Source organism: Tenrec ecaudatus, chromosome 4 (assembly GCF_050624435.1).
Source record: "Tenrec ecaudatus isolate mTenEca1 chromosome 4, mTenEca1.hap1, whole genome shotgun sequence".
In the NCBI taxonomy this organism is placed as follows: Eukaryota; Metazoa; Chordata; class Mammalia; order Afrosoricida; family Tenrecidae; genus Tenrec; species Tenrec ecaudatus.
The window spans coordinates 203,270,587-203,298,542 of NC_134533.1; the positions used below are offsets into that span (position 1 = coordinate 203,270,587).

The 27,956-nt window shown below is 56.4% G+C and overlaps 1 protein-coding gene and 1 pseudogene across 1 annotated transcript; both read left to right on the plus strand.

Annotated features, from left to right (window-relative positions):
• Window positions 1-19,996: 19,996 nt before the first annotated feature.
• On the plus strand, window positions 19,997-20,392 carry LOC142447300 (cytochrome c oxidase subunit 6C). Its single transcript, XM_075548998.1, has one exon. It carries the CDS (start codon window positions 20,027-20,029, stop codon window positions 20,252-20,254), a length of 228 nt encoding a protein of 75 aa, XP_075405113.1. The 5' UTR covers window positions 19,997-20,026; the 3' UTR covers window positions 20,255-20,392.
• Window positions 20,393-23,678: 3,286 nt separating this feature from the next.
• On the plus strand, window positions 23,679-26,258 carry LOC142446175 (large ribosomal subunit protein eL19-like; annotated as a pseudogene).
• The last annotated feature ends 1,698 nt before the right edge of the window (window positions 26,259-27,956 follow it).

Genomic DNA, 27,956 nt, shown 5'->3' on the forward strand with positions numbered 1-27,956 from the left:
ACTGGGCTGGGATGTTTTCTCATTATACAATTACTCGTGGATATAAGGCTTTTTCCTATTCATATATGAGTCTCCCTGGGTGCATTTCTCTAGTCAACCCGGAAGAACACCCTCCTTACCCCCGTACACACACTGCACAGATATGTTGCTTCTGCACACCCTAGGAGGCTCGGGGAGCCAAGAACAGAGACTGGAGGCCAGGTCATTTCAGAGTGGAGCTTCAGTGGGCTTGGGGTATAGCGGGGGAGTGGGGAGTGCACATGGAGGCCTTTCTGCAGTCACTGGGTCCATGGGGAGGGGAGCGATGAGGTGACAGGGGTGTTGTGTGCAGACTTAGAGGATGGATGTAGCTAGCAGACTGGAACCAAGGTTGGTCTGGACTCTTCTCTTTTGGCAGAGAATTTCCAGGGGCCAAAGCCAGTTGGAGGAAGCAGTCCAGCCAGTGGGGTGGGGTATTCTGGGAGCTGAGAGGGGCACCGCCTGGCTCTCTCAGGACAGCGGGTCTCACACTGCTCCTTAACACAATCAAGTCCTGCTGCCTTCGAGTCCAGGTCAACGCACAGAGACTAGAGGTCGGGTTGGTTCTGAGGCTGTAAATTTGTGTGGGAGCAGGCGGCCTGTCTTCTGCCCACCGAGCAGCTGGGGGGTTTCCATGGCCAACCACTGGCTTCCGGGCTGCTATTTCTACCCTCCTTGGATGACCCGAAGACCTCTGGCAGTCCCAGCGTTGCAGCACCAGGCTGCTAACTGCCAGCTCATGCGTGTGAACCCCCAGACGCGGTGGCTCCTGCAGTCCTATGCTGCCAAGATGCACAGCCTTGGGAGGTGGGCGGAGCAGTTCTTGGCTGTCCTCTGGGTCGCTGTGAAGCACAGGGTTGGGTTTGGGTTGACCTTGGGAAAGACGGGGTCCATTGGGGCTGTGGGCTGCCTGCAAAATGAGGAACTCTTGATGATTGACCCTGCCGGCCCCTTGGCTGCTGGGACAGGTATGGGGCAGAGACATCTCTCTCTTGAGCTGCCCCCCACCCCACCCCACCCCCATCATGGAGCTGGGGGCGGCACGGGGGAGGAGGAGGGGGTAGTTAGTTATTCATCCTCCAGACAGTCTGAGGCCCTGGAAAACTCATCTGCCTCTCGGCTCAGCTAATTGGAATCGCTTCCCCCTCCGCGCTCCCCCTCCCCTGCCGTTCAGTAAATTATGCGAATTCCCCCAGTCAGAGGCCTGGGTGATGGACAGCCCTGTCACAGCAGTCTAAGTGTTCAGAGAGCAATTGTTCCGGGAGAGGCTGCCATTCCTCATGCCTGTGCGGTGCAGCCGCATGGGGAGAGCTAGCCAGCCCGGCTCAGCCCGGCCCTGGCCCTGACCCTGCCCTGCCCTGCCCTGCCCTGCCCTGCCCCGCCACCAGAGCCTGCCCCGCCCAGCCCACCCAGCGCGGCTTCCAGAACGTTCTTCTTGTCATAACAGTCAGAGCAGCTGAGAGGCATTGCTCCTAAACCCTCAACACACGTTTTTATAACCTTTCTGTTTAATAAGAAAGAGACAGCTCCAATTAGCCGGGAATATTCTGCAGAAATGGGATTATTTTAAAAGCTCCGGCAATATTATAAAATAGCTTCAGTAAGTGAACAGCTGCTGCTGGGCCCCTCCCCCATGCGCCCTGCGCCTCCCATACCCTCTCACCGGGGCTGGGGCCCCATCTCCCTGCCCCGGGCACCCACCGTGCCCTGAGAACTATGCCCCTTTGAGGACAGCAGAATATAAGCTGGGGTGGAGGGGTGGGGGGTGGCGGGTGTCAAAGTCCTTTTGTGCCCGGTTTAGAGGAGGGGCAGCTGAGAAGGCCCCTTGCCAGGAAAGCCCTGAACTCAGCTCTAAGGGGGCTCCACCCATTGCCCGGACCCAGTAAGAGCCCCGATTGAACACGCCTCTCAGCCAAAGCCTGGGCTTCCCAGCCTCTGCTGACTGGTGCACTTCCCAATTCCAGGTGAGCAAGATCCCTAAGGCTCCTCCTGCCTCTTTTTGGGACCCACTGCTGTGCCCACTCTGGGGACTCCCTGACACCTACCCCAGGCCCCCTCCCCCCTCTCACTCCCGGAGGCTCTGTCTCAGCTCCTCTGCCCACTGATGCTGGCAGCCTTTCCAGCCACCTGTGTCCCTGCCCCCCCGAGACCCTGGGTTGTATCTGATCCACAGCCTCCCCCAGTGCTGGAGGGCCGTTGCCCAATCCCACCTCCTCCCTGGAGCCAGCCCTGCCTCTGTGGGAAGCAACTGCTGGCAGGGGCTTCTGGGAACCTTGTATCCACACGTGTTCCCGTTTGGCCCGATGGGCACGTGGTCCTTGGGTCTTCATGTCCCATCTTTCTCCATGTCCCTCGGCCTGCACCAGGGCTGTCCCATGGGGCTGGGGCTGAACAGCAGAGGATCCTTGAGCCAGCTGGACGGAGCTCAGGTCCTGCCCCTTGATGCCTGTCCATGTGTGGCTGGAGAGACTGTGTCATGGGGAGACGGAGCTCCAGGGCCCTTGGCTGAGATGGGGCAGAGGCAGGATCCAGCTGTCTGCCACAGTCCTGCTGGCATTCCACCCCTGCAAGTGATAAGGGTGGGTGAGACTCAGGGAGGGTGGGGGGTGAGTGGCTGGGCAGGGACAAAACAAAGCTGGGCGGGGGGGGGAGGGGGGCTGCTTACCAGGGATACCCAGGCAGTTCCCCTTGGAGTGGGCCTGAGATGAAAGGTTGGGGGAGGCTCAAGTCCCAGGAGGTGGCTGGGCAGAGCAGCCTCATGGTCAAGGGACATACCCACCCCCCCAGGCTCCCTGCTTGGCAGCTCAGCCTCCCTAGTCCCAGGTTCCTTGGGGTCCCTGCCTGGGGAAAGGGAACAGTTTCGGGCCTCCTCGGGAGGAGACAGCAGCCTGGGATCTGCAGCAGGATGCAAATGCACCATGTGCTAAATGGGGAAAAATGAATTTTACACCCAGACAAAGTGACTTTTATCATGTTAACGACCATGCTTCGTTCATCAGGCCTGCCTGCCGCAATGCATGTTCTTCTCTGGCTCTGCTTTGAAAGGGAGGCATTCCCCCGCCTCAGAGGGGGGTGCAGGGAGGGTGGGGGTGGGGGAATGCCAGAAGTGCCGACTCAGCAAAAACAAAATAGAGCCTTAAAAAAAAGTAAAGCCTTTATCCGTGCCTTCCAGTGCAAAGAGCTCAGAGAGGAACTGGGTGTGATGCGAGAGCACGCATCTGGCCCGAGCCACCTCCAGGGAGGGAGCCTGTGGCTGTGGGGGCTGTCCCACTCATGCTTGACCAGAGTTGGCCAGAGGCATTGGGTTTGGAGTCCAGGGGTCATGTAGCCAGAGGCGCTGTGCTCCCACCTTACCCAGACATCCTTCTCAAACCGTCCCCACAGCTGTGTCTGGGTCCTGACCTGCCTGCTCAGTTCGTAGGACGGGCGGGACTACCTGGAGGCGCACAGTGCCTCCAGTGGCCAGGCCAGGGAGTGCATGGCCGGGAGGGCAGTGGGCAGTGATGTCCCCTAACCAAGCCAAGGCCATTTCCTTGACACCTACACAATGTCCAAGAGGAGACGGCCAAGTGTCTGGGCACCACCCCCAGCCCTGCTGTCCCTGTCACCACAGAGCATCTCCATATTGTACTCATCACCAGTCAGGCAAACACCATCTGATGCCTTGTCTCCCTGCCCAGTCGAGCACCCGGCACCCAGCGCACCGCCCTGGAGGCTCCTGGCCAGGGGGAGCCGGGGCTGCGTTTGGAGCAGGGGGAACACCACAAATTAAGAGACCTTTGAGGCTGGCATATCTGAAAAACCTCTGCCCTAGCACCACACCTGTGGCTCGGGAAGTCTCGCCTGGGCCAAGAGGGCCCGCGCCCAGCAGAGATCACCAGACATTTAGCCAGCCCCAGCAGAAGTAATTAATCACCTTCCGTCGGAGTCCGTTGGGGTCAGCTCCAATCACCGCTCAGAGAGACAGGGCCCAGACAGGCTGGTCAGCACGGGAGAGGTGGCTTTCAGCACCCTGTGCCTCCTGCAGCCACTCAATGCTGCTGTCCCACTACAGTCACTGTGACGGTCACCATGACGACTACGAGCCTCTAGTCACTCCCACTCTCCCACATTGACGGCTATCACCCTCATAGGACTCTAGTACCCAAGCCCAGGCATCCCCACCCAGGACTCCAGATCCCACCCCGGAGTTCCCCACCCAAGACTCCAGCACCCCACCCCAGGGATCCCCACCCAGGACTCCAGCACACCACCCAGGACTCCAGATCCCACCCCAGGGATCCCCACCCAGGACTCCAACATCTCACCCCAGGGGTCCCCACCCAGGACTCCAGCACCCCATCCCAGGGATCCCCACCCAGTACTCTAGTTCCCCACCCCAGGGATCCCCACCCCCCTCCACTGGTGCTCCCACTTCGTGACTCAGATCCTGCTATGAGTTCCTTCATCCTGGTTTGATTGTCCCACCATCCTGAAAGACTTGCTGACAGCTCCCTGGGCTGGGCGGTGGTGTTTAAAACCAGGTAAGGGCTTGGCCTCCGGTCCAGATCCTTCTGGTCTGCCCTACACACTGTGTAGACCCTCCCAGCCTGTCCAGTGAGGCTGTGCTCACAACCACCTGCCCGGTCAGGGGTTTAAAGTCACGGAGGTCTATATCCTTCCCCTGCTGCCTAGAGTCTTCCTCACCCTGAGACCAGGCTGACAGCGCGGTCAGGGCTGGACTGCTGGCTGACGTTGATGCAGGAGTGTGGGGAGGATAGAGAGAGCCCTGGAAAGCCTCGAACCAGCAGTTCACTGCTCCGATCTTGAAGTGACACGTGTTGTGTCGCCCCACCCCCACCCCCACTGGACACAAAGCTCCAACGACAGTTAGCCCGCGGGCAGGGAGAACAGGGGGATTGAGCATGGCCCCGGCAGCTCCCAGGTTCCCTTCTTTCTTGGCCTGTGAGTCTCAGCCCCTCCCCACACACCCCAGTCTGGCCAGGCCACAAGGGTTGAGATGGGACTTCCTAAGTCCTTCCGGGCCTGCAGTCCAGCCTGGGCTTAGGCTCTCGGTCTCTGGAAGACCAGAGAAAGGCCCCCAGGGGATGAGGCTAGGTAAGCTGAGGGTCCCTGGGAGCCAACTGTGTGTGCTTGGGGCCTTGTGGAAAGGGAGGGCGGGCATGGTGAGTGTTGGAATCAGGGAGAAAGGGTGGGATCCCACTGGGAGAGTTCTATGGCTCTGGAAAGGAGAGGCAGGTCTAGTTGGGGTCCTGGTCGGGGAGCCTGGATGGAGGCCCAGGACAAAGGAGCACCCCAAAAGGTGCTCCAGTGAATCTGGACAGGCTGAGCCGCCTGGTGTGTGCGGGCATGCTTGAGCTCTGTCTGCACCTCAGGGGTTGAACTATAGAACATCCGAAGTTGGGGCGAGGGAGTCTGAGTTCTGCTGGGTGTAGGGTCTGGGATTCCCCTCCAGGGCTCCGGAGTCCCCATTTAGGCTCAATGTGTCCCTATGCCATTGACCAGGGTTGGGCGGGGGGCCGTGCAGGGAGCGCTGTGAAGGGATCCAAACACAGCAGGGTTCCGGTCTGGTCCCCGGGAGCCGGGGTGACAATGCCAGGGCAGTGCGGCTCTCCCCACACCATCCATCACTGGGCACAGAAGGCTGGCCATGATCAATACAACAAACAATTATCCTGTCATTACCGAGTTGGGGCTGCGGCCAGGGCACAGCCTAGAGGAGAGGACTCCCTGGGAAGTTTCTGACAAGGACAGCTGGCCCCAGGGGCGCTGGCCCAGGTGGGGGGTGGGTGGCGGGCGGGGGCAGCATAAGTATTATGGAGGCTGTCAGGCCGGCTTCCTTAGGATGAGGGAGGCTCAGAACCCAGAAAGCAAGAAGCCTGAGTGCTGCCCTAGGCTGACAAGCACTCCACTGAAGAGTCAGGAGTCAGCCGTCCCCAATACTCCCTGGCTGGGCACAGGTCAGGAGCGGGCGTGGGGATGAGAGACCCCTCCCTGCCTCTCTGCTGTCTCTGCCACTGCTCACTCTCCACAGCCTCAGCTGAGTAAGGGGAGATGCTGGGGGACAACGAGCAATCCCAGGCACACATTGGTCACCCTCCCCCTCTGCTCGCCCCTTTCTTGTCTTTGGGACCCCCTAAACATCTGGTCCAAACAATATCTGCCACCCCAGCCTTCCAGGGCATGTAATCTTGGCTGCCTGTGCAGAAGTGCCCAAGGCCACGCATGTAGGTCTGTCTGTCCAGTGAGGTGGGAGTGGCTGCTGGCCTGGAATCTGGGTCCTGGTGCCTGGGAGATGCCAGGCTAGGACGTGGGACAGGGGGCTGGGACTCTAAGACCCTAGGAGGGTGCGGCAAGCCCCAGGCCCATGGACTGGGCTGAGAGGAGCTGGGGGTCCCCATCCTGTTCCCTGTCCATTCCCTGCCCCATGGTGGGGAAATCTCTCCCTGTCAGAGGGAAGCGGGGAAAGGAGGAGTGATTTATTATTCCATCCGTCCCATTATGCCTGTTTCCAGAGAAACTAATTATGGTGCATTGTTGTAGTAGATACTTTCGGAAAGATTACATTTTCTTACTTTGGCCGATAAAAAAATTAAATCCATCAGTTTTCCTAAACACATTACAGTACAGACGGACTGGCTCCTTGTAATTATTAATCAGCCGGATTTGAGGACGCAAAGCGTTTGACTTAAGCTCGGTGCCGTCACGAACGATGTCCCAGGATCGCACTTGGTATTGAAACAATTTTTCAATTTATTAAAAAGTCATTAAGGAGGGTGTGGGGGCGGTGGCAGGGGAGCGGAGCTGCGGAGCTGAGTCAGGGTTGTGGGTCTGGGGAGGGGCAGGGGTGCGAACGCAGGTCTCTCGCAGGCCTCTGGCTTCTCCCGGGCTCCATCTGAGGGGCCTGCTCAAGGTGAAGTGGGCCCTTGAGAAGCCAGCCCCACCCTGCACCCACCCATCTGCCCAGGATCCGCCCCTGCAGACCCTGAGCTCCAGAGATCAGTGCAACTGGCAATGCAGTCTCTCCAAGGGGACCAGGGACCCAACCTCTCCAGTGGTCTTGGAACGGAGGGCCGAGAGTCAGACCGACTCCCACCCTGGCAGGGAGACAGATCCCTCCGGCCAGCTGCAGCCCGAGGAGCCCCGATGGGGACATGTGACCATTCGGAAGGACACCTGGTGTGGCCAGTGCCTCGTTCCAGTGGCCGGCCCTGCTCACTCAATCATTTAATTACTCCTTTGACACATCTGATGCCCGGGAGGGATTTGCAGGGCTTTAGGAGGCTGCGTGCTACAAGCCCGGCTTAGCCCGAGCCCTGGCTGGCTGGGAGCTCCAGGTGGGCCCCAGGACCCGGACCTGGACCCGCACCCCGACCCGGGCACAGCTCAGCCACTTGCAAATCACTGACCCCAGTGTGTCTCCATCTCTGCTCCTGGAAAGGGGGGTGCAGCTGCCCATCTCCTCACATAACACCCAGTGGGTCATACCACTGAGGGCTGTCTCTCCTGGTTACCTCCCTCAGGATACTGCCCTGCCCCTCTGCCACGGGGAGAGGGCGGGGAACTCCCATCTCTTCCTCAGGGGCAACTTCATCCACACTGTTCCCGATGACTGGACTGCCTCCTCCCTCCCCAGCATCTCCCTCCAGAGAAGTGCGCCTGCTCTTACTTAAGACTGGCACCCCCAGGTTCATAGTCCTTACTCACCTTCAGGCCTGGGATGAATGCATCCCCATGGCTCCATTTCCAGTCCAAGAGGTCTACGGGGAGCAAGAGCCCTGGTGCCATCATGGTTACAGGTTGGGCTGTGATTCCCAAGGACACCAGTTCGAAACCACCAGGCGCTCCTGGGAGCGAAAGAGAGTCGTTCTCTCCCTGTAAAGAGTGATAGTCTGGGAAACCCACAGGGTAGTGCTCCCCTGTCCTGCAGGGTCGCTGTGAGTCAGCATCGGCCCCGTGACAGTGGGTGAGCGTGGTCCTTTTGGAAAGGGGGAACTGTCACACTGATCGTCAACAAAGCAGCCATTTGAGGCCCAAAGGGCAGCAGTCACCCACGGACATTGTCTGTTCGTGTGAACGGGTTTGGAGGGTCTGGGACCCTGCAGCCAGGGAACCAGGCAATGTTGGGCCCTCACAAACCCTCTGGCTCCAGTGCTGAGACACCATCCAACAACAGGGCCCCCAGCTCTGTGCCCTGACTCTTGGTGTGCCCCCCTGAAATCATGGCTAGAAAGGGAGACTCATCAGGGACCCAGATCATGAGGTCTCAGGGACACTCTTGAGGCAGAGGCCAGGAACTGGCAGGAGCTGCACTGCTGCCCAGCAGAAGAGAGATGGAGCAGAGGGAACAAAGATTCCATTGTAGAAAGGAGGAGGTGGGAGCAGGGCCAGGTCTGAGTGGACGCCACTATCCCTGGGGGTGACCGGTGGCATGGGGCTGGGCCCTGGAGCACAGGGCTGTATGTCAGGCATGCCCAGCTCCCTTCTGTCCCCAGCTGCAGAACCGCAGAGAAGCACCTCTGGGCACCGGCTCCTGCCCCCTCCCTGCCCGCCTCTTACCTGCGGGCAGGTGGAATTGAGCGTGTGGCAGATGCTCCATTTCCTGGGAATTTATGGAGGGCTTCATCTTCCTTGATCACCAGGCAAGGGGGTGGGGTGCGGAGAGGATGTGCTTGGTCCTCCAGGCGGGCAAGGAATCACAGCCCCCGCCACTCTTAAGCTTGCAAAATACTGTCTGAACTCTGCCTCGGAGTTCAAGCCCCCTTCCCTGCATGGGCCCGGCAGGGATGGGGAGGGGATGACAGCCGTTTAAGCTGTCACCAGCTCCATCAGAGGATTTAAATCACTGACACAGTATAAGAGCGCTGTAGATTACAGTCCAGGAGCCACTCGGGCACCACAGTCAAGGCAGCAGGGGTGGGAAGGGCAGCCAACAGGTGCGGGCAGCAAGGCATCACCCAATAGGTGGTGCTGTGCAGCTGGAGGGGCCCTGCAGGAAGCCCAGAGCCCCTGTGTCTGCTCCTTGGCCCAGACGAGCCCCTAGCTGCCCACCCACCCAGAGGCTGCTTTAGGGACCCCCCCCCCAGCTGGAATGCATCCTTTGTGCTCCCCAGGTAGGGCCGAGGTCATGGTTTCACCCCCCACCCCGCCAATCCCTTGTGGACACTGCACCACCTGCAAGTCTCATGGCTCTGGGAACCCCTGTGAGTCGGGGGTGGGTTGGGTTGGGGGGCTCCCGGGGGCACTTGGCAGGGAGCCCGCCTGCTCCCGCTCACAGGCGCCCAGCCATTGTCTCTGATTGCATGGTATTAGCCGTAAATTACAGCCTTTGGGAGGCCGCATGTAAAACAAAATAAAATAAATGTCAGAAGACAGAGAAAATATTGATTCTTCAGGAAGAGGACGGGATGGCTTGGGTTCAATTAAAACTTTTGAGAGGAGAGAGAGAGAGCTTCGTAACCAGGCTGTGCCAGAACGCACCAGCATGCCGGTTCAGACACAGGCAGGATGGGACCCCGCTCCCCAGGGACAGGCATGGGAGCTCTCCGCGGTGCTGAGCCTCGCCTCCCAGGTGAGAGGGCCACAGCACCCCTTGTCTTCCCAGCCCAGGGAGAAGAACCCTGAGCCCTGCCCTCTTTGTCTGGGGCTGGGCCAATGAGGCTTCCTGGACTCTGAGGTGGACCACCCCCACCCATCCCTACCCCCACACTCCCTCCTCAGCTGGCTTGGCCTCGTCTCTTCCTCCCCTCTCCCACCCAGAGAGAGGGGGAGGGGGCGGAAAGAGATTGCCCCGGTGACACTGCATCTGTCCATCAGGGCAGATGCCTGGAGGTGTCTGGCTGTTCAGTGGTCAGCATGACATCTCCCTGATAGGTGGTGTTTCCTACCAGGCTTTGGGACAGCAGCACCTTGGGGCTGGGGCCAGGCCTTGGAGTGAAGCTGCAGCAGGGAGAGCAGGGCAAGAATGAGGGTCAGGCCCACGGGGACAGATGGGGAACCCTGGGAAGGGTCAGCAGATGGAAGGCCAGGGTGGCAAAAGTGTCCCACCCCCACCAGAGAGGGCCCAGAGAGGGCCCCCTTCGAAGGGCCAGGGCAAGTCTCAGTCTGTTTTCATAGAGGAGCCCGTAGACCTCAAGTTGGGGGTGGGTAGGAGGGTGCTTGTTTCATCCACAAGCAAACTGTGCTGAAAGGGCACCACACTTCGGGTCCCTCTCCCCACAGCTGTGAAGGGGAGGGAGGACTAGCCTTACCCTTCCTGGTCTCAAGAAGGTCCAGCAGGGGACATTGGCAGTTTCCTCTTTCCATGAGGTACGGATAAGCTGGTGCCATCAGGGCAGCTGGTCAGGACCTGAGTTGGCTCAGGACAGAATCTTTCCCTCACTTCCTCCAATCCCCTGCCTCCCACATCTACTTGTTCCCACTTTCTAAGCCCACCTGGCGTGGGCATGACGGTGGGGCACTGGGGCAGGTCAGCTGGATGGGAACTGGCTTGGCCTGCTCTCTGACACCTGCTCCCCCATTGGTAAGTGGGCTCAGGTGTCCATGGCCTGGGCCTGGGCCTGGAAACACCTCCTCTGATCAAGGGGACTGCTCCATAGTGCCCACCTGGCACCAGGCCTCCGAGTTGAGAGATGCTGCCTACTTGGCGGGAACAAGCAGAAACACCCCCTACACACACACACACACACACACACACACACACGCCCCCATCCTTGCTGCTCAGTGGCCCTGAGGCCATCCAAGTTTGAGTCTCCACTGACATTCCTGACCAAAGCCTTCCCCAGGCCTCTGTCACACTGCGGCTGAGGGCAGCTGCCCTGCTCAGTGTCCCTGATGGCCATGCCAGGACTCGGCAGGTGCCAGGCCTGGAAGCCCGCTCCCTAGGGCCTGCATTCTCCTGGACACATCTGGAAACCCTGAGCCAACGCCAACCGTGCCCTCCTCCTCCTGGCTCAGGCTCCCCACCCCTGAGCTCCTCTGAGCCCCACACTGCCCATCCTAAGGGCCCCCGCCAGCTGATTGCACCTGGAAATCCCTTTAGCAACATCGCCATCTCTGGCTTGGCTTTAGCTGGAGCAACATTGTTTCTTTTGTTGTCTGCCCTAAGCAGTGGGGCCCAGGTGGGTGCAGGGATGAGGCTGGGCAACTGTGGGCAGGGCCCAGTCCTGAAGGCCAGGACCCCAATCCTCCCCTCCCTAGCCCTGCACCATGCGCTCAGGGTCAGTTCACTACATCTGTAGCCCATGCCCACCCTGGCTCACCATTTCTACCCCTAGCAGGGCTTAATGAGCAGGTCCTTGGGACACCCCCCATGAGCCCAGGACCCCTCCTTTCACTTGTGCCCTGGGAACCTCAGTCTACCACCTCCCACCACCCCTTCCTCTACCCTCCTCACCCCAGCTTCCTGTGGATCATCTTACCACCTGAAAAAACATCTTTGGCCTCAAAATATGACCAGGAATCCTGGTCCCAGTCTCCTGCTATGTGACCTTAGGTAGGTTCCCCTCACCTCTGAGTCCCCATATCCTCAAAAAATGGGGATAACATCAGGGCTGACCTCCCAGTGTGGTCCTGAGGCTAGAAGACTTGACTGGAAGGGATCCTGGGCAGGGGAGGGGCGGGGCTCTATGCCTGTGTAAAAGTAACAGCAATGAGACCTACCTGTCCATCTGCTGCCCCCTCTCCCAGCCCCTCACTGGAGAGGCTCTTTTCTTCCCTATCTAATTTCTGGAGAGAGCTGTCTGCTAGCCAGCAGCCACAAACACTCCTACACACCTATGCCCACCTGTGGGAGCCTGTCCCTGGGGGGAAGAGGCCACAACCCACGCCCAGCACACGCACATGCTTGCACATAGACACTCCCAAATGGTAAACAGAATATAATTCATTTGTAAAGGAGACCCCTGTCTTGTCATCCATCTTCAGCTAAAATCCAATACTTCCTGGTACGGCCTGCCACGCCTTGATGGATGGAGCGGACAAAGGCTCCACCCCACGTGCCAGCCCAGTCCAGCTTGCTGGGACCACAGAGCGCCAACCACGACGCAGGGCCGGGCAGGGACTTCAGAGGGGCTGTCTAGCCCTCCTGAGAGATGGGCCCAACTGCCCCAACAGGAGGATCCCCTGAGAGGTGGACCCCAACTGCCCCAATAGGAGGATCCTTGGCAGGCAGCAAGTGGCTTCAGCTAGCCCGTCTCTAGCCTGGGGTGGGGGTGGGGATGGGGGGTGTCCGGGGGCCCTTCTCTGAGGCTGTATTTTTCTGGGTCCTGGAGGGCCAGCGCCTGCAAGGGGGGTATGGACAGAAGCGTCGCCCAGCAACAACCTCGTCCCTGCCCTCAGCTCCCCTCACCTCCTTCACCCCAGCCTCCTCCCCTTCCTCAGCCACAGTGGCAGGCCCCCCACCATTCCTTCCTGGAAGCCCCACACACACTGACTTCACTCCATTCCCTTAGAGGGAACCTGCGGCCAATCCCCCAGGTCACTCAACCTCCGTGTCCTGTCCACACAGGCCGCCCCCTATTCCGGGCCCTGCTCCTTCCCTTCTGGGGCCTGGCCAACTCTTCCACACGCTGCCTCCAGGAAGCCAGCCAAGGAGGGTGGAGTCCAGGGAGACCTGTGCTGCCTATAGCACCCGGGCCCCTGCAGCTGGGTGGGGGCTCTGACGGCACCCCAGGAGCTGAAGACCAATGGAAGGGATTGGGGCGTGGCGGTGGGGAGGGCGCCCCAGGCTCCCCGGCTCAGTCCTCCGCTTGGGGGGGAAGCTTAGTCCGCAGTGGCCTGTGCTGTTTGCGAAGCCCTCTCCGGCTTTGAGATAGACTGTCTTTCCTGAACGATTTTCTCTTTTCCCATTTACTAAACATTGATTTCCCCCCTCCTGTGCCTCTAATAGAGCAGAAACCAATACGTCTTTGTTTGCTTTTTCTCCCGCGTTCGGGGCGCCGGCTGCGGCGGCGGGGGCGGCCGCTTCGCGGATGTGCGCCCTTCCCGGTGCCACTGCCCTCCGCCGCACCCGGCCTGCTGCCCGCCGCGTGCCAGCGACCCAGTGGCCAGGACTGCGCGTGCGCCCGGGTGTGAGTGAGTGTGCGCGCGCGCCCCGGTGTGTGCGCGCGGGTGTGTGTGTGAGTGTACGTGCGCGCGTGCAGCCGGGCAACGGGGCCAGACCCAGAGTCCAGGCAGACTCTGTTCTCCCTGCCCTCGGTCGTGGGGCTTGCACCCCCAGTGCCTGCCCTGAAGGCCTGCTCTGACTGCCACTGTGCCCATCAGACTCCAGATGAACCGTTCCTGCCAGACGCGTCCCCAGACATGCCTGCCACCAGACATAGCCGCAGATGGCCCTGCTTCAAGCCAGCCCTGCGCTATGGAGGGGCTCGGTGTGGAGGAACGTTCTGACCCTGCCCAGCCAGCTCTGTGGAAGAGGCTGGCATCCAGCAGTCCATCCCCACTCAGGGAGGATGGGACCATAGGCCACCTCCCGGGTCTGAGGCCCTGGGAGGACTGCTGGCCCTCTCTGTGCCTTGGTTTCCTCTCTGCAATGTGGGGTGATGATGGCCCCCTCCTGTGCCCGATGCAGGGTGGAGGCTCAGTGCCCTCCACCTCCCCATCCCTGCTTCTGGAAGAGGCAAACTGGCTGGGGCAGGTGGACCGGGTCACCGAGTATGAAGAGGCCTTAGTGGCCACTGTCCAATTTACTGGTTCCCCAGACCCAGTGGCAGGTGGGAGCCTGTCTCCCGACCACCAGGTAGGCTGGGGAGGCCAGGAGGTGGAGGCTCTGCTGGACTGGGACTCACCAGTGACCCTGCAAGTCTTTTCCTCTAGACCTCAGAGTCTCCACTGGGAGGGAACATGGGTGCAGCACCCAGGTCATTTGACGTGGGTGGTCAAGGCCAGCGTTGCCCACATCACCCACGGACCAACGCTAAGACCAGCTGCTGTAGCCCCGGGTTCAGAGTCTGTTCTACCCTGAGTCAAAGGCACGTTCTGTCCCTCTAGCGGAGACTGCTGTCTGCCCCTACTTCATAGGATTGCGCTGGGGATCAGGTGGGATGGGGTTCAACTTCTGAACCCCAGGGGAGATGTCCCTGGTGGAGGGGCTGAAGGGGCTCAGAGGGAAGGGGGGCAGTCAATGTTTACACAGTTACCCCCCACTCAAGTCTCACAAAAGCCCTGGGGATCACACAGAAAATGGTTTGTTCCCATTCTGCAGGTGGAAGCTCAGAAGGGCAGGGACTTGCCTAGTCATTCAACCACAGAGGCGGGTCCACCTGGAGCACAGTCTAGCCAGGCGTCCTCAACCTTCGGCCCAGGGACCACATGCGGCCAGCCAAGGACATTTACCCGGCCGGGTGTTTTTTGCCCCGTTTGTTTTTTTACTTCAAAATAAGATATATGCAGTGTGCATAGGAATTTGTTCATAGTTTTTTTTAAAACTATAGTCCAGTCCTCCAACGGGTCTGAGGGACAGTGAACTGGCCCCCTGTTTTAAAAGTTTGAGGACCCCTGCGCCCTAGGCCTTCTGGGGGTGTGGTGATCCAATAGGGTCAAGGGGAAGAGAAGGGGTATCCGGTGGGGGTCCTTGCTCTGAACAGAGGTCTGGGGGTGAAATGCATGTGTCTCTCTCCAGGCACAGCAGGGGCCGGGTTAGATTTTGAAACTTCCCGGGAACTGCCTTGCTGCTTGTGAACAAGTCAAATACTGGAGAGACCAGGATGCAACGGTGTGTCTGAGGGAGACTGACAACCCAGAGGCCACGGCGCAGACGCAGAGGTCTGAACAGAGGCTGAGACAGACCCAGGGAGCCGTGGAAGTCAAGCCAGGAGCCAGCAGGCAGACTATGGGCAGACAGACAGACAGACAGATGGACAAAGGGATACATCGATACTTGTGTCAATGATGGACAGATAGGGGGATAATGGAGACAGGAGAATGAGCAGAGTCAGAGAGCCCTGGAGAGGATTCAGCTGAGGAGGGGCTTCTCAGGAGGGGTAGCCATGTGAGCGGACGCCAAGGTGAGGCTCAGAGTGGACTCTGAGCTAGGAGACTTCAGGGGTGGGCATGGGTGGGGAGTGCTGAGGGCTGATAGTTAGATATTGGAGACTCAACGATACGAGGATGTCCCCTCTCATGCCCCGTCTTCCCCAGGCAACCCTTGCATGACGACAGAGATAGCTTTCAGATGGGTCCCTCAAATTTCACTGTACCCACGGCCCTGTGCAACAGGGGCCCAATGTGCATGTGTAGGATGCCCTGTGTTGGGAGCCAGGCGTGTGAGACACACACGCACACAGCCCCTGCAGCAAAGCCGTGACCACCAGGGCAGATAGGTGTGTGTGTGTGTGTGTGTCTGTGTGTGTGTGTCTGTGTGTGTGTGTGTGTGTGTGTTGGGGGGACAGATCTTAGTCATGCAGAAGGGACCTAACTGCAGCCACAGGCCCTGGGAGCCTGGGGGTGGGGTCGGCCTGGACCAATTAGGAAGGAAGGGGAGGCAGCCATAATTAAAAATTAAAAGCCAACAAGACAGCAGTTTAAAAATGGAAGGAGTGAAAACAATTAGCAGAGACGAGGCAACGCGGCGGGTATGATACAAATGGAGCCGATCAGGAAGCACTAACGACATTGGGAAACCTAATTTTCCCAGTGTCAGGACTGCTTGATGGAGAACCGGGCCTGTGCTCCGCTGGGGGTCCCGGTGGCACCGAGCCTGCCCCAGTGCATCTCAGAGTGTACGGGATGGGTCCAGGGGGCTGAGGGCACAGTACTGCAGGGGAGACACAGGGCAGCGGCCAGGGGATAGCTTGGGGGTGGGACTGGGGCTGGGCAGAATCGGAAAGGTGGGAGACTGAGGCCGGTGCCAGAGAGAGGAGGCAGATCCTGTCCCCTCCAAGTGTCCCCACAGGTGGTGGTGAGGGTGACCCGGCCTCGCCAGCAGCTGGTTGCCGCGGAGACCGGGCGACCCTCTTGGCAGAGGGAGCTGAGTCATTTTGAGTAATGGCAGAGAGTGTCTCCGCTGATGGGGAAAAATACATCTTCATAACAGGGCGAGCCTCTTGGAAAATGGAATAAGTAAAATAATTGAGAGAAAGAAAATTGAGTTTTTATTGCTTTTTAAGTGTTTAAGTGGAGGTTTCATTTAGGGAAATTATCGTTGCTTTTATTTTTAGCCACCGGTAGGGTGAGGAGGGGCCTGCCCGGGTGTAGATTCAGGGCAGGGCGTGGGGCTCCTACCCACCCTTTGGGGTCGCAGGGACACCCTCATTCCCTGGCCAGGATGGGGAGGCCCATAGTGAAGCCAAGTGTCCAAGATGGGCTGCAGGGCCTTCGCAGGGCAGCTCCTGACCATCTCTAGGGGCCCACTTGTGGCCCTCTTGGGACACAGAGCTCCTGGAGACCCCTTAGAACTTGCTGGCAGCCCTTCGAGTGGCTGTCCCTTACCTGCTGTGCCTTAAACACATCTGCCGTTGGGTCCTGCCGCTGGCTCCCGACTTGCCATCCCTCCAGCTCTCCTCTGTTCCAGGGCCCCAGCTCTGGCCACAGCCCCACCTTGCTGCCCCAGCACCTGGGGGTCTTGCCATACCACCCAGGGCCCCAAGATTTCGTCCTGACTCCTCCAGTTCCAAAGACTCCGAGCCTTCAGATGCTCACGCTGTCGATTGCTGGGTGCGCAGCCCGCACCTCCTCCTGGCTGTTCTGTGTCTCTGTCGTCAGGCCCTGACGGGCACCGTGGAGAGCCGGGGGGCTCATGTGCTCCCTGGGTGGAGAGGAGCAGAGAAAGGTCCTTCAGCAAGTCAGGTCCAAGAGGCAGCAGGTGCTGGCTGAGCCCCTCTCACTGTTGTGCCTGATGCTCACCCTCTCACTCCCCCTTCCCTCCCCACTCTCGCCTCTGGTCCAGCTCTGACTGCGCCCTTGAAAGGCTCTCATCAAGACCCCCACAGACCCAATGGGCAGATCCCACAGTGGACAAAGAGAGCAGACTTTCCCCTCCAGCCCCGGCACCCCCTGCCCCGCACCTGGCTGCTCTGTCCCAGCCTGCTCCCCACTCCAAGCTCCAGGATGCTGCCCCTCCCAGACTCCCTCTCCCCACCTCACCAAATCCCCATAGCCTTACATATGCAAGGAGCCTTGGGTGGGGGGGTGGGAGGGGGAGAGACAAAAGTTGGCTGTTCCAACCCAGACAGCAGGTGGGCAATGTGTCCACCACAGGGAGGAAGACCTGGCTGTCCACCTAGGACACTGCTGTTTTCCTGGGCCACCCTGAGCTGGAGCCACTGGCTAGCACCAGACAACAGCTGTGCCAGGTGATAGTCACACGTGCCTTGTCGACCCTCTTTGTGGGTGCAATTCAGGGACGTCAGTCACAACAATCATGTTGTTCGACTACCATTAACAAAGCCCCTGTGCCATTGGGAGACACAGCACGGAGCTGAACTGTGCCATGGGTCTGTCCCAGGCCATAAACCGTGATTGAAGCTGGCTGCCACAGCTGCCCACCATGGTTCAAACCAAGTATGGTGCCTCCACTTCCAAATCGTCCCCTTTCTACCGCCTCACCTAGCGCTCGGCCTTTGCCCCGCCCTCCCACCTGGAGTCACAGGTGAGAAACTGGTTTCTGCGCTTGCTCCTGACAGAGATCGTTCAGGCAAGTGGTACCTTTGGCACCCGTCCTTCTCTGAGGCTGCTCATTCGGCCTAGCCCTGGTCACTTTTGAACTGTGATCTCTTTTGTTGTTCCTGAGACTGTCTGCCAACCCGAGAACTTCTGCATGTCCAGCTCAGCGGCACTGAGTTTGCTCTTTGAAACGCACGCTCCCTCCTCAGCCGGTGTCCCTCCGGTCAGCAGGCCCCAGGCTGCCAGCGCTTCCTTAAAGTTGCCGCTGTCAGCTCGACCTCACATTGGTGTGTGTCTGTCTGCTCAAGGCAGGCTTGGTCTTTTAAACGAAATCATTTAGGGACATGATTCAATGGTTGGGATGGGGAGGTCAGTGTGAAGCCAAGGGTCCACGATGGGCTGCGGGCCCTCACAGGGCAGCCCCTGGCCATCTCTCCAGCCCGCCTGAGGCCCTCTGTGGACACAGAGCACCTGGAATTATAAGACTTTGAAAATAAATAAATACATACATTTTAATATTTTTCAAAAAGAAGAAAGATGAGTTCCGGAGATGTTTTCGGTTGAAAAGGTTAAAGATGATCTGCGGGCAATGGTTTTGAAGGTTCGCCTAACCTTCGGGGCTCAGGGAAGTCTGACGTCCTTGAGCATCAGAAATTGTTTTATATTTTCCTCCCTTTGACCAGGATTCTTCTATGGAATCTTGGACCAGAAGGTCAGGTGGTCATAGCCAGGCACCCTCCAGCTCTGGCCTGATGGCAGGGAGAGCTGTTCTTGGAGACAGGTAGCCATGGCACCCACGGCCTCTCTGAGGACCCACGGTGCTCCTTTCTCCTTGGCTCCAGGGCAGGTGGGGGAGCAGCCCATTGCTGTGCATCAGATGGAACGACACCTAACTAGTGAGCAAAGAGGACAGAAGCCTTACGCTCGACCAATGTATGGGGTGTCCCATGAAGCCACAACCCTGGATCTTCAGACCCAAAGCACAAAGCCCTGGGGGTTTAGTTGTACACAGGCAGTGTCAGGGACTACTCCTGTGTGTGTGTGACTGCTGTAAATGTGTCTGCCACACACACACTGCCAGTTCAAGTTTTCACAGGTGTTCCGTTGGTTGACGGAAATAACAGTCCTTAGCTAGGCAACCCTGTCCTTAACCTATGTGATATCTCCATCACCGCTGCCCCATCCCCCGGAACCTCTCTCTCTCTGCCCGCTTTCTCTTCATACAGGCGACACAGTAAACAGCACCGGTCCTTATTGTGACAGGCTTCTCTCTCACCACAATGTCTTCCAGCCCCGTCTAGAGGGAGTCAGCTCCACCTCCGTCTGTGTCCCAGGCTGTCAGTCTCTGCAGGAGCAGGAAGCCTCGTCTTTCTCCCTTGGTGCCACCGGTGGTTTGCCCGGCGCATCCCTCACGGCACCAGCAGGGCGCGTTCCTGCACGAAGACGCCATTGCTCCTGCGGGCTGTACAGACAAGGGGAAAGTGGGTCCCAGACATAACAGAGCTTCTGAAACTCCATCACAGGCACTGCGTTTTGCTTCCCTGTGCACTCACTTGTGGATGGGCCTGGGGATGGTTTCCACCTGGGAGCTACGTGACTCGTTCGGCATGTCGTCTTCGCCGTGCGAGCTCTGTTGGAGCTCTGTCAGGACTTCATTCCCCTTTCCACTGCACTATGAACCCCGTGTGTCCTTTCCCACTCATCTCTGGACAGACACGTCGGCTGTTTCCGCCACCTGGCCGTCGTGAACAGCCCTGCGGTCAACAACAGGTGGACAAGTATCTGTGTCCCTGTGAGGTAGTTACATCATCTGGTGCCAACTTAAGACTATTAAGAATGAAGGGGTGGAGTCTAGCCTGTCAATCAGGTCACAGCTTGATGACCTCGTTTGGAGTCTCTACAGCGACCGTTATCAACTAGTGGGTCATGACCCCTTCTGGGGTTGAGCGACCCTTTCACAGGGGTTGCCTAAGACCATCAGAAAACACATTTCCGATGGTCTTAGGAACTGAGACCCCGCTCCTCTATCCGTATCCAGGCGTATCCGCCCACATGCAGATACGCCCATATCCGAGTGCCATAATGTACTTATGCAGACCAGTCACACGTGTGTAGAAAGCAGCCACTGTGTTGAAAGCAGCAGTATTGGAGGTAAAACAACACTTCATGAATTATAATTACTGGGTAAATGTAAAATCATGTACTGTAAAATCATCAACTACTGCCAAAACTATGTATCTGTACCATGGGCACTTAATCTGGAGGCTGGTCAGTCTTTTATATTCAGCTGTGGTTGATGTGAATACTGCCTCCTTGTGACAGTAACAGGTATATGTAAAAAAAAACAGAGAAGGTCCATTTCTGCTGCAGTCGGGAAGGATGTCTGTGGTGAGGGAGAAGAGCCACCATGTCTTCCGGTGCTTTGGCAAAACCTCAGATGCGAGGCCTTCTGGCAAGGCGTCTGCGGATTCACATGGTTGGAGCATTCATTCTATCTCTGGGGGTTGGAGCTTTCTATAAGTTTGCAGTTGCTGACCAGAGAAAGAAGTCATATGCAGATTTCTACAGAAATTATGATTCCATGAAGGATTTTGAGGAGATGAGGAAAGCTGGTATCTTTCAAAGTGCAAAGTGATTGTGGGATGGAAAGAATTTCTTCAGATTGATTCCATGAACGTCGCTGGCCTATGTCCTTGAGCTGTGAAATATGACTGTGGGCTATGGAGTAGTTTCTCTTGGTAAATAAACAATTAACAAATAAAAAAACAGAGAACGGTAAATCACAGGAAACTTTAATGAACTGTATTGACCGACCTAGGCCATGTATCATCTTTTGCATTATTAAAGCTATTGCTATATATTATTTTCATCAGCAAACCATCCCATGATAATGGATTGTGTAGAGAAGAACGTTAAGAAAATAAAACATAGTGAGGATTTGTTACATTATGATTTTACCTCGATAATTAGAGCAGGAATTGAGAAACTACAATGTGTTATTTGTTGTGAAATTCTATCAGCCGAATCTATGAAGTCAAACAAACTAAAACACCATTTTGATAGCAAGCATCCAAGCTTTGCCAACAAGGAAACCAACTATTTTAGAAGCAAAGCTGATGGACTTAAAGCCAAACTTGACACTAGTGGCAAGTACCACAAACAAAACGTAGCAGCCATTGAAGCTTCATATTTCATGGCACTCAGAATCGCCAGAGCTATGACACCTCACACCACTGCTGAGGATTTACTGTTGCCAGTGGCCAAAGACACTGTTCCAATTATGATCAGAGACGAATTTGTTACAAAATTGAGTGCAATTTCCTCATCTAACAACACTGTCCACAGAAGAATAGATGATATGTCTGCTGATATTCTTGATCAGGTCATCCAGGAAATTAAATCTGCTCCTCTTACAATACTTAGCATCCAGCTTGATGAATCTACAGGCGTTGCAAACTGTTCACAGTTACTGGTTTACGTGAGGTATATCAATGATGGCAACTTTAAAGATGAGTTTCTTTTTTCAAACCTCTTGAAACCACAACTACATGTGGTACATTTGACACAGTTGGTTCATTTCCGAAAGAGCCCAAGATCTCTTTGGAAAAGGTTTGTGGTGTTTGCACCGACAGTGCTCTAGTTATGCTAGGATGTCAATCTGCATTTCAATGTTTGGTCCTGAATGAGTCACCCAAAGTCATCGGAACTCACTGGATGATTCATCAGCAAATATTAGCAATGAAGACGCTGCCATAAGAGTTACAGGAAGTAATGAAATGTGTCAAGTTCTGGCAATTTTGTAAAGGCAAGCACTTTAAACAGTCCACTGTTTTCACATGTGCAATGAATTGGATGCGCTGAATAATGCTCTGCTCTCTCACACTGAAGTGAGATGGTTGTCGAGAGGAAATTTTCAACGTGTTTTTGAGCTTCGTGGTGAACTCAAAACGTTTTTTAATCAGAAATTAAGACAGCAGTTTGAATCACTTTTCAGCAATAAAAGCTCACTTTGTTGCCATCTTGAATGAGTTAAATTTATCACTGCAAGGACCAAATGCAACATGCCTCAATTTGTCTGAAAAGATCCGATCATTCCAAATGAAACTTCAGCTTTGGCAAAAAGAAAATTGGATGAAAATAACATTTACATGTTGCCTACCTTATCTGCTTTCTTTGAGGAACATGACACTGAACCAGACAAAAAGATTATGATGATAATTTCTGTGAAAGAACACTTGCACGTGCTTGCAGACGAAATTTCATCGTACTTTCCAAATCTACCTGACACCCCATTTGCACTTGTCTGAAGCCCATTCACAGTCAAAGTTGAAGACGTTCCTGAGACAGCACAAGATGAGTTCATTGAACTTATTAACAGCGATGCAGCAAGAACTGATTTCTCTACAATGCCAGTTGCAAAATTCTGGATCAAGTGGTTGCAGTCATATCCTGTTCTGTCTGAGACTGTGTTGTGCCTTCGTCTTCCATTTTCAACAACATATCTTTGTGAAACAGGGTTTTCCAGCTTGTTGGTTATCAAGTCTAAATACAGAGGTAGACTTGTTGTGGAAGCTGATCTTCATTGTGCTCCTGCAAAGGCTGGCCTGAGAGTTTCTGATCTGGTGAGAAAGAAGTTATCTCAACCTTGACATTGATGTTGGCTTTTTATGCATACTGTCGCAAAATGTAGCAATGTAGTTTACTGTTGTTATATTAAGACTGTTACCCATGCTACACCATGTTTCCAGACAGAATTTCTTTTATTTGTAATTAGAAATAAGTATTTCACAGTATATAATTACACATTTTTGTGATTAATCACTATGCTTTAATTATGTTCAATTTGTAACAATGAAAATACATCCTGCATATCAGATATTTACATGAAGATTCATCACAGTAGCAACATTACAGTTATGAAGTATCAACGAAAGTAATTTTAGGGTTGGGGTCACCACATGAGGAACTGTATTAAAGGGGCGTGGCATGAGGAAGGTTGAGAACCACTGCTATATGGGGACAAATAGCTCCCTGGAGGCGGGGCACACACTATCACTGCTTTGTCTCCCTGAGAGACATTCCTCTTGACAAGCCACATGGAGCTATGCTGATGGCAGCCAGAGCCCTGGAGCTGGAGGAGCTTCGTGGAGACTCCTGCCAGCATGGAGATGCTTCCACCACCACTGGATCCACAGGGCTTTCCACCCACTGGTCTGTGATCTTCCTGCATTCAGCACCATTGCATATGTTGCATGAGTCTAAAGAGGAATTTATAGACTGGTATCAGACATATGGACTCATATTGGACTTATGGACTTGGTCTGGACTGGGCTGGGATATTTTCTTAATGTACAGTTGCTCTTTGACATAAACTCTCTCTTACAGACATATGAGTCTCCCTGGATTTGTTTCTCTACACTACCCGGACTAACACACTCTGCTTCCCATGATTTGGGGGTCTATACCTAGGAATGGAGTTTCTGCATCTCAGGTTAGTTCTAGGCTTACCTTTTTGAGAAACTGGCAAACTGTTTTTCCCAGTGGTGGTCCCGTCCCAGTTTACAATCCTGCCAGCAGTGGACTGGGGGTGCCCTGTACGTGATTAAGAGCTGGGGCTGCCACCTGTAGTGTCCATGCTTCCGCTGGAGCCTCACAAGGAGCCTCCTGCTGGCTGGCCCTCCCCCTGCCCTTTGCCCGGTTCGGCCCCTGATTCATCCATTCTGCAGTCCCTCTCACCCTTCATCCCTCCCCAAGACAGTGGTCCCACTGCTCCCCGGCCTCCTGTCTTCATGCTGACCCCCACTGCCTCAGCAATTGTTGGCTTCCCCTCTGTTCCTCCCACCCTGAACAGCGTCTGCTTTTCATAGCCCAGTTCTCTCAGCCAGGAGCCTTTCCCTCCCTCCCTTGGTCTGACCAGCAGATCTCACCCGCCAGGCGGGAAGCGGAAACCCTGTTCATGTGCATCCGGCCACACACGAGAACTGATGGGTACAGATAACTGGAGCGTCCCGCGTCACGGGTGCGTCTTGTTACCTCCGTCTTGTTCTGCTGCCCCGAGCATGAGCTTCACGGTCAGCCAGTCCCGCATGTCTTGTCCCCATGAGAGCCTTGTGTACACTCCTCCAACTGGAAGACCAAGAACTGAACCTCATTGGATGGGCCTGTTCAGGTGGCTCGAGCATCCCCCAGATGTGCGAGGTGAAGGCGGGGACTGGCCAGGAAAATGAGGGAGAACAGTTGTGATGGACAGAGACTGGAGTTCCCCAGGGGTGATTGGGATGATGTCCTGAGCTCAGAGAGGCCTCTGCTGGGCTCTCCCAGGGCCTGAATGCCCCCTTCCTGGACTAACTCTTCACGGGGGACTTCCTTCCTGTCTGGTGTCCCCTGGGCTGTGATCCCAGTGATAGGTGACTGGATTGGCTCGTGTTACATGTGGAGAAACTGAGGCAGGGGCTTGGCCAAGACCCACATCCATCCTGATGGCAAAGCTCTTTGGTCTCTGCCTTCCACACGGTCTTTATGTCTCCCTCCAACCGTCTCTCCGGTCACTGCCCCCTCCCAGAGCCACCGCCTCCAGTTCTGCCTGCCGGTCCATACCTGTCACCTAAGCGCCTCCTGTGGGTTCTCCACAGCCCTGTCTCACACCTCCACTCACAGTGGCGTACACGCAGTGCCCTTCAGCAGCCCGAGAAATGGCAGGCACTGCTCTGTGCCAAGGAGCTCTTGTGGCTGAGTGGCGACGCGTTGGACTGCTAACCTCAAGGGCCACAGTTCAAAGCCACCAGCCACTCCTCGGGAGGAAAATGAGGCTTTCCTCTCCCGTCAAGAGTGACCGTCTGGGAAAGTCTCAGGGGCAGTTGCAGCCCTGCCTGATAGGGTCGCTGTGAGTCGGCATCAACTCGATGGCAGTGAGCTTGGTTTGTTCTCTGTGCCGGCCGTGAGCCTGGTGGCTGACCCCAGCCCCTCCAGGAGAGGACACCAGCTCATCCTCCCATCTGCCTTCTTCTCCCACTCTGTCAGCCACCACGTAGCCCTGTCCCGATCCCTGTAACCCTCACTTCCCTTGTTTTCATGGCCCCTGCCCCCTGTGCTCTCCCCTCTCCCTGCCAGCCAGGCCCCCTGCAGCGTGTGTGCCTGTGGGCCCTGCACCGCTGCTTCCCCCACAGCGGTGAGCTGAATGGATCTGCTGTTTAATGGCCTGATGTGCTCATGGCTCAGGAGGCCTGTTGGCAGAGGTGGCTGAGACGGTGGGCGGGCAGGCAGCTGGGACGCCTTGGTGGCTAAGTAGGCACCTGCCCATCTACCCTGGAGCTTAGGAGTGCAGATGTGGCTTCCCAGAGAGGCCAGGGCAGCAGGCGAGGGGTGCTCATGCCCACATCCACACAGACACTATGGGATCCTTTACATGCAGGCCCACACCCACTCATTGAGCTTCCAGCTCTTGCCAACAGCTGTCCTGCCAGTCTCTCTCCTGGGCCTAACTAAGCCTTAGCAGATTATTCCAGCAGCGTCTCTGTGAGCTAGTCCTTCACATACCTGGGGCAAGGGGCAGAGATGAGGAGGCTAACACCGTCTGGAGGGAGGGAGACACCCGTCTCTGTCGATCGGTGTCAGTGGGAGGGATGTCGGACATTCTTGGGGAGAGCCTCTGGCGCAGACACTGTGCCTGAGAAGGTATGTGTGTGTCCTCTCTCATCCAGGTACCAAACTCCAACCTTCTTGGACCCAGGGTTCTGGGGAAGTGGAGGCAGCCAGTGGGGCAGAGGCTCCTCTTGGAGGACGTAGACCTCCCAGGAAAATGAGCACTTACTGAGCACCTACTATGTGCTGGGGGGGGCACCCCTTGCTGCATTTAGTCCTTATCACAGCCCTTCCTGCTGCCCTTCCTGAGTGTCCCTTGCCCCTGTCCATCCAGCCTCCCCCGCCTTGCCTTGCTGACCTTCAGCTGTTCTGCAAGGTCAGAGGTAAATCCAAGTTGAACTTCTTTGCTTGGGACTGTTTAAGAAACTCACTGGGAAATAATAATAATTTATAAATTAAATTCTATCCTTTCGGCACTGCGGCCGCAGCCATGAGTACGCTCAGGCTTCAGAAGCCTCTAGCGTCCTCCACTGTGAAAAGAAGAAAGTCTGGTTGGACCACAACAAGACCAATACTTGCCAATGCCAACTCCCGTCAGCACATCCGGAAACTGATCAAAGGTGGCCTTATCATCCGCAAGCCTGTGACTGTCCATTCTCAGGCCTGGTGCCACAAAAACACCCCTAGCCTGCAGGAAGGGCAGGCATATGGGCATAGGTGAGCAAAAGGGTACTGCCAATGCCCGAGAAGGTCACGTGGATGAGGAGGATGAGGGTTCTGCGCCGGCTGCACAGGAGATACCGGGAGTCAAAGAAGATTGACCGCCAAGTATATCACAGCTTATACCTGAAGGTGAAGGGGAACGTGTTGGAGACCAAGCGGATTCTCATGGAACACATCCACAAGCTGAAGGCAGACAAGACTCGCAAGAAGCTCCTGGCTGACCAGACTGCGGCGCGCAGGCCTAAGACCAAGGAAGCGCCATGAGGAGCGACTCCAGGCCAAGAAAGAAGAGATCATCAAGACTCTGTCCAAGGAGGAAGAGACCAAGAAATAAACTCCCCTCTCTTCTCTGTACATAGTGGCCTTGGCAGTTCTAGTGATCAGTCACTCAGCAAAGCCTTGTTGGCCTGCCCCTGAAAAAAAAGATAAATTATCAGGTGTCCGTGGGGAGGGGGGCGTGAGGGGGGGATATGAGGAGCTGATACCAAGGGTTCAAGTAGAAAGAAAATGTTTTGAGAATGATGATGGCAGCAGATGTGCAAATGTACTTGACACAGTGGATGGATGGATGGATTGTGATAAGAGATGTGTGAGCCCCCAATAAAACTATTTAAAAAGAAACTCACTGGGGAGCCCATGGGTAGACAGGGGCCGGACGAGAACTGACCCCATCACCAAATGGCCTGGGCTGGGCTGACCCCACACCTTCTCTGTTAGTGCATGTGAACCCCAGAGATCAAGCAGGGCAGAGCAAGACCCCGTGCTCTCTCCCTGCCGTCCCAGCTCTTGCTTTCCTGAACAGAAAACCCGTGCAAGCTGGCACTCATATTTGCATCAGGCAATGTGCCTGTCACTGCAAACTCACTGCCGTGGAGTCAGTGTGACTCACGGCGCCCCCTGCGGGTTTCTGAGACTGTAACTGTTGACAGGAGCAGAAAGCCCGTCTTTCTCCCAAGGAGCTGCTGGTAACTTTGAACTGCCGACCATTCAGATCGCAGCACAGGTCCTCTTAGCTCTGAATTAAAGCGACCCCCAAGGTCCTCTCTGCTGGGGTCATTAGCTAGTCCTCAGTTTGGAAGCACAGGGTCGAAGGGTCTTTGTGGGGAGGGTACTGCAGGCTGCTGTGGGTAAGCAAGTGCAGTGCCTGCTGTCCCCACAGCTCTCCCCCAGGAAGGGTCGGGCAGGGTAGCGGGAAAGGAGGAGGATGACAGGAGAGGGAGGCATGAGGACAAGGAGGACACACCAGCCTGACCTGCAGGGAGGCTGGCGGGAGAGGGGGGGCAGTCGCTGGGGAGCCTCTCACGGCTGCAGGAGGCAGATAAGGTTGGGGAGAGAGGCGCAGTGCCTGGTGGGAGGGCAGGGATTAGGGGCCCTGAGGGCCTGTCCTGGGGTGTGGGTAGAAGCCTAGGGAGAAGGGAGGGGAGAGAACCCACTTCCAGGGACCTGCTCTTAGGGGGCAATGAGCAGGTTCCCCCTTCCCCACCTCCTCCCTGCTGCCCAGGAACTGTCTCAGCAGGAGGCCCACCTCCTCAGCAGGTCTGGGAGGGACAGGGCAGCATGGATACCCTTCTCTGGGTCTTCTCTCCCAGATCCAGGAGAACAAGTCACAGCTGTGCCCTGTGCCCCTCAAGCCCCCTCATGCCAGCTCCCGGGGCAGAAGAGACCAATCCTGATCTGGTGGGGCCTGGCTGTCCTTAGGCAGCTGCGTCCGCACTCAGTCACTGTCACACGCCACCTCCAACATCCCCACTGGGCCGCCCCAAGTCTGTGTGGCCCATCCCAAGCCCTAACCCCGCTGACAATCTTCCCCAGGGAGGTCCTCGGTACGATAATGAGGCAGGAGTCCTGTCCGGTATGTCCCGAGACCATCTCTTCTGAGAGAGAACAGAGATTCAGCAGGCAACCAGCTGAGCGGAGACTGGGGAGCCAGCCGCAGGGAGGTCACCCAGGAACTGACTTGCAGAAGAGGCAGGGCCTCTCTCTCTCCTGGGCCGACCGAAACAAAGCCCTCCCTTAGCACTGGTTGGATCCGA

Coding starts and splice junctions, on each gene's coding strand:
- LOC142447300 (XM_075548998.1), top strand. CDS start 20,027: ATGTCTTCCGGTGCTTTGGCAAAACCTCAGATGCGAGGCCTTCTGGCA.